This window comes from Anser brachyrhynchus, assembly GCF_964034855.1.
Source record: "Anser brachyrhynchus genome assembly, chromosome: 19".
Taxonomy (NCBI): Eukaryota; Metazoa; Chordata; class Aves; order Anseriformes; family Anatidae; genus Anser; species Anser brachyrhynchus.
Genome location: NC_137712.1, coordinates 6885534 through 6897718, shown reverse-complemented (window position 1 = coordinate 6897718; position 12185 = coordinate 6885534). Strand labels below are relative to the sequence as shown.

The window sequence follows — 12185 nt, the reverse complement described above, 5'->3', positions numbered from 1 at the left end:
TCTGCTCCCTGCGGCGCCTCGGGGCTGGGGGTCCCCAAACCCCCCCCACCAGTGCCTGCAGCCTGGGGGGCGGGGCCTGTTGGTTGGGGGCGTGGCCACGCGGCGAAACCACGCCCCGTGGGCGGGGCCTGCCTCGCCTTGCCCCGCCCACCGCGGGGCACGCCGGGAGTTGTAGTGCGGGCGGTGCCGCAGCCGCCGGCCGCCATGGGCCCCGCCGCGGCGGCGCTGGCCCTGGCGCTGCTGGCGGCCGCCCCCCCCGGCGCCGCCGCCGCCTGGGACCTGCGGGCGCTGCGCTGCGGCTTCTCGGCGGACTGCGAGTGCGGCTTCGGGCCCGACCTCAGCGGTCAGAGGGGGCGGGGGGGGGGCGCCGGGGGGGGGACCGGGAGGGGGAGGCCGAGGGGGGCTCGGTGGGGACGGGGGGGGTCCCGGAGGGGGGAACGAGCGGGGACCGGGGGGTCCCGGGGGGGACGCGGGGCCGGGGGAGTTCGGGTCCCGGCCGGCCACGAGGCGGCTCTGCAGCCCGGGCTGGGTCTGGGACGCGGCACAGCTGCTTTTTCCCGGGCATGGATCGAGACAAGTGCCGTTAAAAACCGGATCTTCTAAATTTCTGGATTTCCCAATTTTCTGGATCTTCTAAATCCCGGCTTGGACTTGCTTCAGGTCTGGAGTGCGACTTGGCCACCAATCTGGTGGGGCAGCCCCTGGTGAGGCAGCAGGTGATGAAGGGAGTGAAGGAGTTCCTGCAGAACCCCAGCCCCGCCAAGCCCCTGGTGATGTCCTTCCACGGCTCCACTGGGACAGGCAAGACCTACGTGAGCTCCATGCTCGTCCGCCACCTCTTCCAGGGCGGGCTCCGCAGCCCCTACGTTCACCACTTCTCTCCGATAGTGCACTTCCCCCACGCCGAGCACATAGAGCAGTACAAGGTAAGGGCCGCCTCTCTGCACTGTACTGCTCGCTTCTTTCTTGGGCTTTGGTTACGTCCTCGTGATGCTCAGTACTCACTCAGGCTGTTTCGTGGCAAGCAGGAGCGATAAACCTACTGATGAACCTACCGAAGGATCCACCAGGAGCTGGGATATACTCTGGCAGTCAGTTGTCACTTTCATTTTCCCAACAGCAGTCCTTGCTGTGATTGCGTTCTTATTCTTTAAATATTTGCACAGCCCTTTGAACACACAAAAGTGCCTCACTTTAGTGCCTTCCACCTAAAGCTCTCCCCTCGCTTTCCAAACAGCTGAATAGCTGTGAAAACCCGCGTACTGCTACACTTCGTAATTCCTCCTCACACAGCAAGCAGCTCCTGAACAGCAGCTTAACCTTAAAGAAATCAAAATGTGAAGGTTTCCTAATGAAACCTCAGCAGAGCGGGGAAACCAATGCACCCGAACATTTCCTTTCTGGCTGTTTGGAGAAGTTATTTGTTCTTTTGTGTCCTCAGAAGAAATATGCTCAGTAAGGTAAAAGCTCGTACTGGGTAAAATGCTTCAATTAAGAGCTACACATGCCTCCACGAGGCTTAGTGTTCGTGGGGGGTTGGCATCTGCACCAAGGTAACTTCAGCCATGGTGGAGAGAGACAGAGCTCTTCTCGTTCAGTGCAGGCACACGGTTTTTGCACCGGGGAAGGAGTTGGCAAAAAGCACGTCTCCCTTCTAGTGCTCAGTCGGGGGGAACTGCGTGGATACAGTGAAAGAGAACGTGGGGAACTGGAGGAGGCTGAACGCCCAGCTTTAGTTTGCTGCCTCCTTCACACTGCTGCTTTAACTCTGCAATAAAAGATCTACAATGGGCTAACAAAGCAGATACGTCGCTGTGCCAGCTCCAGAACAAAGGAGGCCTCCTCACTGCTGGCTGTTCCTGCTCTGAGGAGGTGGTGCTGTGCAGGGACAAGCAGCTTCCAGCACCCTCACCTCAGCCCTTGCTCTGGGGTAGCTCAGGCCTGCCTCGCTGCCCTCGGTATCTCGCCGCCTGACGGCTTCGTGGACGTTTTTCCTAGGAAAACCTGAAGCGCTGGATCCAGGGGAACTTGACGAGCTGCGGCCGGTCGGCCTTTCTCTTCGACGAGATGGACAAGATGCACCCGGGCCTGATTGATGTGATCATGCCGTTCCTGGGCCCCTCGTGGGTTGTGTACGGGACCAACTACCGCAAAGCGATCTTCATCTTCATAAGGTAAGAGAGGCGCCTCTGTGGCGCGTGGGACGTGGCGGGGCGCTCCAGCACCCTGCTCCTCATGTGGGCAGAGGTCGATGCCTGCCTCTGAGCCCGCTTTCACTTTGCTTTCCCTTCTCCCGGCATTGATCCTCTGCAAATACAGACAGACGTTATTTCCTTGAGAACAGGCAAAATTGGAGAGTCTGAAAAAGCTTTCCCGTCCCTGTTATTTGGGTGCCTTTACAGGAGTCGTTTTAGGGCAGGCAGTGGGCAAACCTGGATTGAACTCATGCAGGCTGGGGGCCGTCAGCTGCCTCCTCTGCCCTGCAGCACCGCTTTCCTGGCTACCCGGTAAGTAAGCACCTCATTCTTGTGCAGCAACGCAGGAGGAGAGCAGATCAACGAAATGACGCTGGATCTCTGGCGGGCCCACAGGGACCGGGAGGAGATCAGCCTGCAGGACGCGGAGTCGGCCATCTCCAAAGCCGTGTTTGAAAACCCTCAGAGTGAGTCCCTGGAAGTGTTTTTGGCGGGGAGCAGAGCCCAGCAGAGGGAGCTAGGCCCATTCCACACGGCCACCGACGCTGCCTGGCACCTCCCAGGCAGACCGAAAGGGACAGGGATTTGGAGGGAAGGGAACTGCAATCCCCTCAAGGTGTCCTGGCAGAGGGAAGGAACAGCCCGGCTCCCCAAGCCAGCAGACCTGTTAACACGCTTAGCACATTTCTTTGGAGATGTGCGTTCACAGCCGAGGGATGGCAGTCAGCACAGCACGCTTACTGAGAAGTGCCAATCCCCGCTGCCTGCCTGGATCTCCTCGCTTTGAGCTTGTCACAGGGAGCATTACTTAAGGCTGACCAGTTAAGCTAAAATCCTACCATTCCTGGAGAAAAACAGATCTATTTTGGGCAGGAGGGTTTGACAACTGATCGGTTCCACTCCTTATACCAAACTAGAGCAGATCTGTCTGCAGCTGAGTATTTTGGCTTCACACCAAGCAGTTCTTTGAATTGCAAGGACCGCTGACACTCTGAAGGTAAAACCTTCTGTCTCCTCTTTTGCTTTTGCAGGTGGGTTCTGGAAATCCGGGATCATTAACGAACATCTCATTGATTTTGTCGTGCCCTTCCTCCCCCTGAAGCACCACCACGTAAAGCAGTGCGTCGTCAACGAACTTGTCCAGCAAGGCCTAGAAGTACGTCAGGGCGTGGTCCAGGAGGTGGCTGACAGCATCCCCTACTTCCCAGAAGAAGAGAAAATATTTTCGTCGACAGGCTGCAAAACAGTGGCCTCTCGGATCAGTTTTTTCTTCTAGCCACCGACAGCGGCCTTGCTCAGCTCCACAGGGGACGAGTATGGAGCTGCGGAGCTGCGGAGCCCAGGGCTGGCAGGATGAGGCCCAGGAGCTACGTGTCACCAGCCGGTAGCACAAGTGCTCTCCTGCTGAACTCCTCTCTCCAGCCCCAAGGATGCCACTGCAGCATGCAGCTGTGGGAGCAAGTGCAAGTGATGTGATTTAAAGCACTTTACGGAGTTATCCTATGCCAGGTGACGGTGGCTACAACCAGCCCTGTGCACCACCCAAGACACATCTGTGATGAAAAGGGGAAGATGCCAAGAGGGACCGCAGCGTCAGGGAGGTTTCTCACCCTGCCAGCAGCACCAATCTGCAGCTCTCCCCTCTTCTGGCAGCTACCGATACCCAGTGCATCAAGATTCTGAGCCCCAAAAATATTTTTTTTAATACAGCATTTTAGCATTTTTTTAAAACTGTCTTTTTAAGCATGGCAGTACCTCAGTTCCTTGGTACAATGTGACAACGCTGGTGTTGGCTCCTGCAACGCTGGCTGGTGAGCACTGCAACATTGCAGCGAAGTTTTCTTCTCAAGGAATTTTTAGAGCCAACTTCTTTCCAGTTTCCTTTCACTGTGAATAGGTGCTGGTAGGGACCAGCTTCACCATCAAGAAGCACGGGGTCGTAATGAGGAAAATGTCACCGCCCAACCCGCCAAGAGCCCAGCTCTTCCCCGTCTCCCCATCCATCTTTCCCCTGAGGTCCTGCAGCAAACCAGGAAAACAAAAACAAAACACCAGACCTCTGCATTGTTTTACTAGCTACAAAAAAAAGTTCGTGCCTACCTCCAGGGGAGACCGTGGTGCTACGAACGGTTTTAAAAATCCCTTTTATTCAGTGTTGATTTCTACAGCAGACTGAGGAGTTGGTGCTATAAGCTGCTGAGCCTCTTTTACAGCCTTCTGCTGGTCAGACCTCGCAAACTTTGGCTGGGCCAGCTCTGCTGAGCTTCTTGGGGGCGCCACTTACGTGGGAACCTGAGGACAAGCGAAGGAAGATCAGTACTCCGTGCTGTCAGGCATGGGGTGCGTGGCACTGCTGGCCTTTGCCCTGTGTTAATCTCTGTGCAGTTACTGGAGCCCAGGTCAGAGGAACCAGAACCATTCAGTCTCTGGGAACAAACTGCCTGAGGGGTGGCTGAACAGGGACATTTTGGTGCTCCCCTTGGGCCCTATGCTGAAACGAGCTGCAAGGGCTTGGGACCATTCCAGCCTGCCTCCAGAGCCAGAGCTTGTGGGACAGCAACTGCAGACACCACCCAGATGTGGCCTGGGAGCTGGCCCACGGACAGACTCAAACATCCTGCCGCTTTCAAAAACGTTAGGCATTTCTAATTTTAAAATAAATCTTTTATGAAATAAATAGTTGGGGAATAGTCATTTACTTGGGTTCCTAATTGCAGCTATCGCGGAAGGACTTGGAAGACTTGCAGTCGCACGGGCACAGCTGCCTGATGCAATAGCACGTCAGGGATTTAGTGGCACAGAGCTGATGGTCTCTAATTAGGTAACTGGAAACAAGACAGTGGCCTTTCCCAGGGGAGAAGGTGAAATGGCAGTGGCTGGCCCAGACAATCTCTGCAGAGGAGCCGGCAGAGGTACAGGAAAGCCACAGGGTCCGTGCCACAGCTACAGCCAGCCCTTTTCCCTTGTGCAGAGCACACCTCTGCGTACGAGGCCGCATTCCCAGGACTCGTGCCAGAGCAGGGGGCAGACGGCACGCAGCACCTCGCTCCCCGGGGGGGGGGGGGGTCACTGCAGGACCTGCTGGGTGGCCGTGCAAGCACACAGCCAAGGCGAGGTGCTGGGTGGGTGCTGTGGGGCCTAAACCTGTGGCCCGGTTTGCAGGCTGGGTAAAGGCTGACCCCCTGTGCCCTGGCAGCACACACAACTTGTCACCGCACCGGCACCGTGAGTAATTGGGCAGTTAGCTCGGAAGGCAGCTGGCATGCGCCCCTGTGCTCCCGAGCAAACAAAAGTGCCACACTCAGGGGCTGAGCAAGTCCCACTTAGAGGGAGCAGTGCCAGCAGGCTGACACCTGAGACAAAACTGCAAGTGCTCACCTAGTACTGTCACACCAGGCATCATCGGCCGAAATTGTGGGTTCTGGAGGGCTCTGAAGTGTTTTCGCCAAGGTTTCTTGGGCGAGGTGTCCGGTGTCACTCCTCAGGATAGCCTGGACAGTCTGTCTTGGAAAGAGGTGGTGTGCGAGGGAAAGGATCTGCAGCAGGAAGACAAAACCTGGATGTCCTCCCAACATACCAGCACATGCAGAAAAACTTTCCCCTGCAGCCAAGCACCTGCCTGGTGCCACCAGCGAAGGACCTGGCAGCCTCACTGGGACCTGCCCTGACAGGAAGCCTGTTTTTTTTTTTTTCGTAAAGAAGCCCCAGATCTATTGAACCGTGCTGCTGCCCCACTAAGTGCCACACTTTGCAATAGCAATGTGGGGACACGCTCCTCATATCGCAGCCAGCTGCAAGAGGGCTTCTGCCTTGTATTAGGTTCAAAGAAACGGGGAAAAAAATGAACAGGAGGATAAAGACCTGCCCAACAGCTCTAACACAAACCTGCTGTAAAAGCCAGGCTACAACCACTGCTGCTTGGCTCGGACCTGTACCCTAGCAGGACCCTTGGCCCCCAACCCGTGTTTCTTGGTGCCAGCTGCTGGCCCTGATGCAGAACAGAAACACCAGGCTTGCCCCAAAGCACCCAACCGCTAGGCACAGGCACTGCAGCGGAGGCAACACGCCGGTAACTAACCGCCTGGTCCCCGGGCAGGGCAGGGGGCAGCAGCAGCGGGGCTGTACCTCGCTGTCCATGGGGTCCAGCCGCAGGCTCCGCACGGCGTCCTCCCTCGCGCTCTGCAGCCTCCGCAGGCACAGGCGGGCCTGGGCCCGGTGCAGGTAGTGCAGCGGTGCCTGGGGGTCGTGCTCGATGGCAGCGGAGAAGCGAGCCTCCGCCTGCTGGTACCGCCTGCGAGGGGACAGGAGCTCACACAGGGCTCGCTGCGGGCCCTCGGGCAGCCGCACCGCCCTCCTGCTCACCTCGCCACCGCGTCCCGACGACCCAGCTCGTGCAGCGTCGCCGCAACACGACGCTGCACACCGAGGTTCCCTGGGCTCAGCTCCAGCGCCTGCTGATAATCCGCTAGCGCGTGGGCCAGCTCCCCCAGGCGAAGGAAGCAGTCTGCAACGAAGCCGTGCCGGCGTCTCAGCAACCGAGAGCAGCTGGGGGCTGGCTGCTGCCCTGGGCCTTTGCCTGGAGCTCTCTGTGCCGGTGGGAAATACACGCCTCGTGTTCAGCCCACCCCGGGTTTCAGCATCGTTAGCCAAAAGCTCTGCGCTGCGACCACCAGGAGATGCAGCCCAGTATGGGAGAGCACAGCAGTTCCCAGCCATGCCCCAGAATAGATCTCGTGGGGATGGAGCAGCAGAGCCAGTGGTAAATCTTCTTTCTCCCCACTGCTGAAACAGTAAAGGCACCCCTGAGGGGCACAGAGCTCTTGTCTGGGAACTGGGATCAGGGTCAAGGGAGAACCCAGGAGCCCTATCACCAGCTTCAGCCAGCAGTCCCTAACACAGGACCCAAGAGCAGGGCCTTCCCCTGCAGACATTCACTGTGTGGGTGCAAGCTGCTGCTGTTTGACACCCCAGCCCTATCCTTGAGCCCCAGGTCTTGCCCTGGGGACCCTGCTTTGACCCCCAGCCCAGCCACTTGCCTCCTCTGTTGACATAGAGTCCCTCCTCCGCCCTCTCATCTCGCAGAGCCTGACCAAGGAGCATCACAGCCTCATCAAGCCGGCCCAGGGTGTAGCAGTGCACGGCACGGTCATTGTAGGTGAGCACCAGCTGCCGCTGAGCCTCCTGAGCCTCCGGGCCCTCGTCGGCACACAGCTGCCTCGCCTTGGCCAAGTCCTTGCAGGCTGCACTGAAGTCCTTCAGCCGTCGGAGGAGGGCCCCCCTGCGACACAGGGACACAGAAATGAAGACTCAGACACCAGCGGGGCCAACTGGCCCCAGTAACATGTCCGCTACCTGAGGGTGAAGAATTCGGCAGCCAAGGGGTTGGTCTCGATGGCAAAGCTGATCTTGAGCAGGGCCCCACGCAGGTCCCCGCACAGAGCCTTCGACACTGCCTCGGCCTTGGCCTCCAGGCCTCGCCTCCGCAGCCTCTGCTGCAGTGCCTGGGCGGCTCCGTGCTGCGGCTCCAGCTGCAGCGCCCGCTGGATGTCCTGGTGACACAGGGCCAGCTGCCAGGGAGGTCGGGTTCCCTCAGGACCTGGAGCTTCCACCTGCATCCCCCACCTCCAGGAGGAGCAGCCAGGATCCCTCGGGGACCGGAGCGGCCGTACCTGCCCGAAGCGCTCGTAGAAGGAGGCACGCAGAGCGTACAAATCAGGGTTCCTCGCATCCTCTGCCAGGTCTCTGTTAAGCATCCGGAGGCACTCTGGGAACTTGTTGAGGGCAGCGAGGCACAAGATGCTGCAAGAGGAGAGGAGCACAGCTGGCGGGGAGCCCACGGCAGGACCAGCCCAGCTGAACAGCCTCATGCTGCTTCACCTCCTCCTGCGAAACACCCTGCGGTGAGGCTGCAGCTCAGCTGCTCGCGTAAAGGCCTCCAGGGCCTCGCTGTAGAGCTCCTGGTCAAGCAGACATTGTCCCTTCAGGGAAACCCTATCAGCGTGGCCGCAGGCCAGGGCTGCAGACAGGGAGAATGGAGTGGTAGCTCACCTGCAGGTCAAGGACGAGGGCTAAGCGAGCCAGGCAGTGCTGCTCCCGCGCAGGTCCCAACGCAAGCACCTTCCTGAAGTTCAGAGTGGCCGACTGGAAGTCGCAAAGCTGGAGGAAAGCCTCAGCCCGCTGCTCGTACAGCTCTGCCTGCACCACAGACACCCTCAGCCCTTGCTGCCCATGACCCAGCCCTACTTAAGCTACCCAGGCTCAGCCTGGCAAGAGGCTAATGCCACGGTAAGTGCATCCTGAAACCAGATGCCAGCGTTACAGCCACCCTTAACAACGCTGCCTCCCATTCCCAGCTCCCAGCCTGGCGTGTCCCCAGCCCCCTGGGACCCACTACCCGCTGCGGATCCAGGCTGATGGCTTTCGTGTAGCAGATGATGGCTTCCTCCCACTGGCCGCAGGATGAGAACTCCATCCCTTTCTGCCAGCTGCGGAGAGGAAAAGAGCCATGAGCCAGGCCCAGGCTCTCGCTGCCAAACGTGGAGATTGTGGAGCCCGTCAGGGTCTGAAGGAAGCTCGGCTCCAAAGGCAGAGCCGAGACACACACAGGGCTGGAGGATGGCTCGGGGGATATTGAGGACCGTGTACCCTGCATGCTCTTGCTCACACAGACTGCTGCTAAAGGCAGTTAGAGCAGGTAACGGGGGCACCAGGTGTGACCACGGTCGGACACAGAGCAGCCCCCAGCACTTACTGCTCCCGCATCCTGCCCTGCACAACCGCGGCGAAGGGCCCCGCTTCCCTGGGGCGCTCGACGCCACGCAGGCACCGGCTGGGCCCAAAGATCCTCCGCAGGGCCCTCTCCCAGCCGGCCTCCAGCTGCTCCCCGGGCACTGCCGTTGCAAACAGCTCCCCGGCATCCATCTCCGCGCCCCCCTGCAGCAGCACACAGCTCCCTGCAGCCCTCCTCTGCCCCACTGCCCCTCCTGAGCACCCCCCCCACAGCCAGCATCCTGGGGGGGCACCCCAGAGATAGCCAAAGCTGGGAGGAAGGAGGGAGAAGGGAGAGGGAAGGCTCCCCCCGTACCCCCACGGGAGCGGAGGAGGCAGCAGGGAGGAGCCCGGCCCGGCCCCGCGATGCCGCCCCCCGGGCCCGCCCCGCCGCCCGCAACCACGATGGCGGCGGTGCCCGGGAGCAAGATGGCGGCCCCCGCCCCCCCCCCCCACAAGATGGCGCCGGGGAGGTGCCCTCTGAGGGCCCGGCTGGCCTCGGGGCACGTCCCTGCGGAGCGGGGCTAGGACACCTGCCCGTGGCCCGGTGCTTGCAGCATAACGGGGGGGTTTTGTCCTTTTAACCCCACGGGGACACGACGGGGTCTAGCCCTGTGTTAGTGCTCTGCAGCGGGAGTGGGTCCTGGTCAAGGGGACAGGTGCTGTCCCCTCCTCAGTGCAGGGCTCATCGTCCCCAGCTCCCATTCCCCCCCTCTCTTCCTGACAAGTCTCTGCTCCCCTCTCTCTCTCCCCCTTTTCTCCTTCACCCTCTTCCCTCCGCCTCCCCAAGGCAGACGCCGTTTTGGCACAGCAGCGGACATGGAAACAATCAGCTCTCGCGGCCCCGCCAGGCTTGGCAGGAGCCCGGGGTCCTGGCGCAGCCCAGCAAAAACCTCTTCCAGCCTCGTGTTGCTTGGAGCTGGGCCCGACACACCCGGGGAAGGCGTGGGGGCCGCTCCTCGCTGCCCAGCGTTGTCCTCTCGCCCTTCAGCTGCCTGGCGGGGACCAGCGCTGAATCTCCATGTCTGCCAGGCACCCTGGTACCCGAGTGCCGTTGGAGTCCATCCCCACGATAGCAGTCCCAGTGCCACAGGGGGTGGCCCGTGAAGGTGGCTGCAGCTTGTCCCAACAGCACAGGTGGCTGCAGCTGTAGGGGTTTCTTGTTGGAGGCCCTTAGGGAGGCTCTGGGGGGAGACCGGGTGCACCCGGAGGTCTGCAGGGCCGTATCGGAGAGCAGGGCAGGGACAGGGACGATAGGGACAACATACAGAAGGGATCCGAGCAGGGACACGCTGAACAGGAGGAAGGCAGGAGACCCTTTCTAGCTGTTTGGCCAGCCAGCCCTTCTGACAGCACCAGCACGCCGGCACCTTCTGCCCCGTCATGACTGCAGGGTGGCCGGGCAGGGGCTGGTCCCTCCTGGGTCCCTCCCTGAGGTCCCTGCTGGCGTCTCTAGCCTCACTCAGCACTTCCCTGTTCCTCATTGTCCAAACATCGCATTCCTGTCATCACCTGTGTGTTCCCTGCTTCGTGGATGCGCAGATGCACTGCGGGAAGGGTGTCCCAGCACCATGTGTCATGGAAAGCCAGAGCTGCCTGGAATTTCCTAGCTCACCAGCTCATGAGGTCTGCTCCCACTGAACTGGAGCAAGTAGAGGGGAGGTTGTGTGGCTGTCATAGTTTCTGAGTTAGGTTGTTTTGTGCCAAAACACTGGAGTTTTTGAAAGCTGGAGGAACTCTGGCTCCTCCTGGCCACCCCCGTTACAGGTCTCTTGCCAGAGCGGGCAGCCCAGGGAATGGCTTCTCCCCACCACCACCACCACCACCCCAGCATCCCAAAGGCCCTGGGCTCTCCTTGGCACGTCCTGCCTGGTCTACAAGCCCTGAGAACATGGTGGCTCCTTGCCCGTGCCCCAGCGGGCACTGGAACACGTCCCAGGACCCTTGCTGTGCCACGTGTACCGCAGCACTGCTGCTGCTTCCTTCATCTGCTCCAGCTGGCACCAGACCTTCACCTTCTCCATCTGCAGCTCCCAGCCAAGAGCTCCTCAAGCTGCATGGTGTGCATCGAGGTTACCTGCAGCCAAGGGACAGGCAATGTGTCAAAGGTGGCCCCAGCCTCCCATCAGCTCTCCATCCTGCCACAGCACCCGTGCACGTACTGTCTGGGACCCTGTGCCTGCAGACTGCACTTGGCCATGTCCTGCTCCCTGTTCTCCAGCAGATCCACTGGGATCTTCAGGTCCTCTGTGACCTCCTGGAGCTGGTTGTTCTCCTGCAGGAGGTCCCTGGTGTAGCTCTTCGCCCTGCCCTGAATCACGCTCTCCTGGATCATTATTTTGGTGGCCTCAGACATCCTGCTGTGGGGCTCACTTGCCAAGGATTCCCCCCACCTCCCCATCACCTCCATCAGGCTGTGGGGGAAGGACACAGCCCCCTACCCTGTGGGTGCAGGCAGCAACCCACCACCCCAGGGCTGGCCCCAGCAGCTGCTTCAGGGCCAAAAGGGGCACCCAAGTCCCAGGCACTGGAGAAAGCAGCAGCAGCTCTGGGGGCCTGGCAGGGAGCTCATGTCTCCCCCAGCTCACCTGGACTATAGTTAGTTGAAGCATTTTCAAGATACTTGCTCCTCCACCTCAGTTTTCAACCAAACATTGCCCTGCAGAGCATTTACCCATTCCAGGGAGCTAAGGTTTCGCACCAAACAAGCTCAGGCTCCTGAAAAGCAAACACCCTCCTCCAAATCTGGCCACAAACTTGACAAATGCCAGAGCCCAGCAGGACTCAGCTGCACATGCTGGTGCTCAAGCTGGTGTCAGGTCTTCAGTCCAAAGGCCAAAACCTCGTTTGTGCTGATGCTCTCAGTGAAATCATTTTCATTGGCGGTACTTGGGGAGAGCAGAGCTCCGCAGGAATGGGTCCTCCTGGCTGCCTCCCACTGCCAGCCCCAGGGGGAGAACGACGCATGGGGCCACCCAGCATTGCTGACCGGTACCTGCCGAGGGTCAGAGCACACCAACGGCTGCCATGGAGGGATGGGGCTCTCCCACTGCAGCTCTGGTTTGCTAGAAGGGGCTTTTCCCCATGCCCCTGCCCCACAGAAGCATCCCGATCAGCACACCGCACTGGTACAAACTGTGTCCTACATCAGGTCCAGCCCTCACCCCAGGCCTGGTCCTGCCCAAGGGGCACACACATTTGACAGCTCCATTCCCTCTCTCT

The 12185-nt window shown here is 60.0% G+C and overlaps 2 protein-coding genes across 7 annotated transcripts; one reads left to right on the top strand and one right to left on the bottom strand.

The window, feature by feature from the left end:
• Window positions 1–168: 168 nt before the first annotated feature.
• On the top strand, window positions 169–4872 carry TOR2A (torsin family 2 member A). The gene is made up of 5 exons (XM_080562476.1): window positions 169–343; window positions 661–926; window positions 1999–2174; window positions 2535–2662; window positions 3227–4872. Exons 1-5 carry the CDS (start codon window positions 205–207, stop codon window positions 3469–3471), a joined length of 954 nt encoding a protein of 317 aa, XP_080418602.1. The 5' UTR covers window positions 169–204; the 3' UTR covers window positions 3472–4872.
• Window positions 4325–12166, bottom strand: TTC16 (tetratricopeptide repeat domain 16). Of its 6 annotated transcripts, none has more exons than XM_080562464.1 (11): window positions 8947–12166; window positions 8590–8680; window positions 8244–8390; window positions 8073–8173; window positions 7865–7994; window positions 7548–7762; window positions 7232–7473; window positions 6558–6699; window positions 6321–6486; window positions 5574–5731; window positions 4325–4487 (listed from the first exon to the last, which is right to left on the bottom strand). In XM_080562464.1, the coding sequence occupies exons 1-11, from the start codon at window positions 9114–9116 to the stop codon at window positions 4403–4405; spliced, it is 1647 nt and encodes a 548-aa protein (XP_080418590.1). In that variant the 5' UTR covers window positions 9117–12166; the 3' UTR covers window positions 4325–4402. The 6 variants fall into 6 exon arrangements, with proteins under 6 accessions (XP_080418590.1, XP_080418594.1, XP_080418593.1 ...); XM_080562468.1 differs by having other exon boundaries at window positions 5574–5695; XM_080562467.1 differs by having other exon boundaries at window positions 7548–7744.
• Window positions 12167–12185: the final 19 nt, after the last annotated feature.

Bases quoted from the DNA above. Each gene is read 5' to 3' on its own strand.
- TOR2A (XM_080562476.1), top strand. From the start codon at position 205: ATGGGCCCCGCCGCGGCGGCGCTGGCCCTGGCGCTGCTGGCGGCCGCC. The intron at 2,175-2,534 runs GTAAGAGAGGCG...ATTCTTGTGCAG, and splicing joins GCGATCTTCATCTTCATAAG to CAACGCAGGAGGAGAGCAGA. The intron at 2,663-3,226 runs GTGAGTCCCTGG...TTGCTTTTGCAG, and splicing joins CGTGTTTGAAAACCCTCAGA to GTGGGTTCTGGAAATCCGGG.
- TTC16 (XM_080562464.1), bottom strand. From the start codon at position 9,116: ATGGATGCCGGGGAGCTGTTTGCAACGGCAGTGCCCGGGGAGCAGCTG. The intron at 8,681-8,946 runs GTAAGTGCTGGG...TCCTCTCCGCAG, and splicing joins CAGGGCAGGATGCGGGAGCA to CTGGCAGAAAGGGATGGAGT. The intron at 6,487-6,557 runs GTGAGCAGGAGG...GTCCCCTCGCAG, and splicing joins CGTCGGGACGCGGTGGCGAG to GCGGTACCAGCAGGCGGAGG.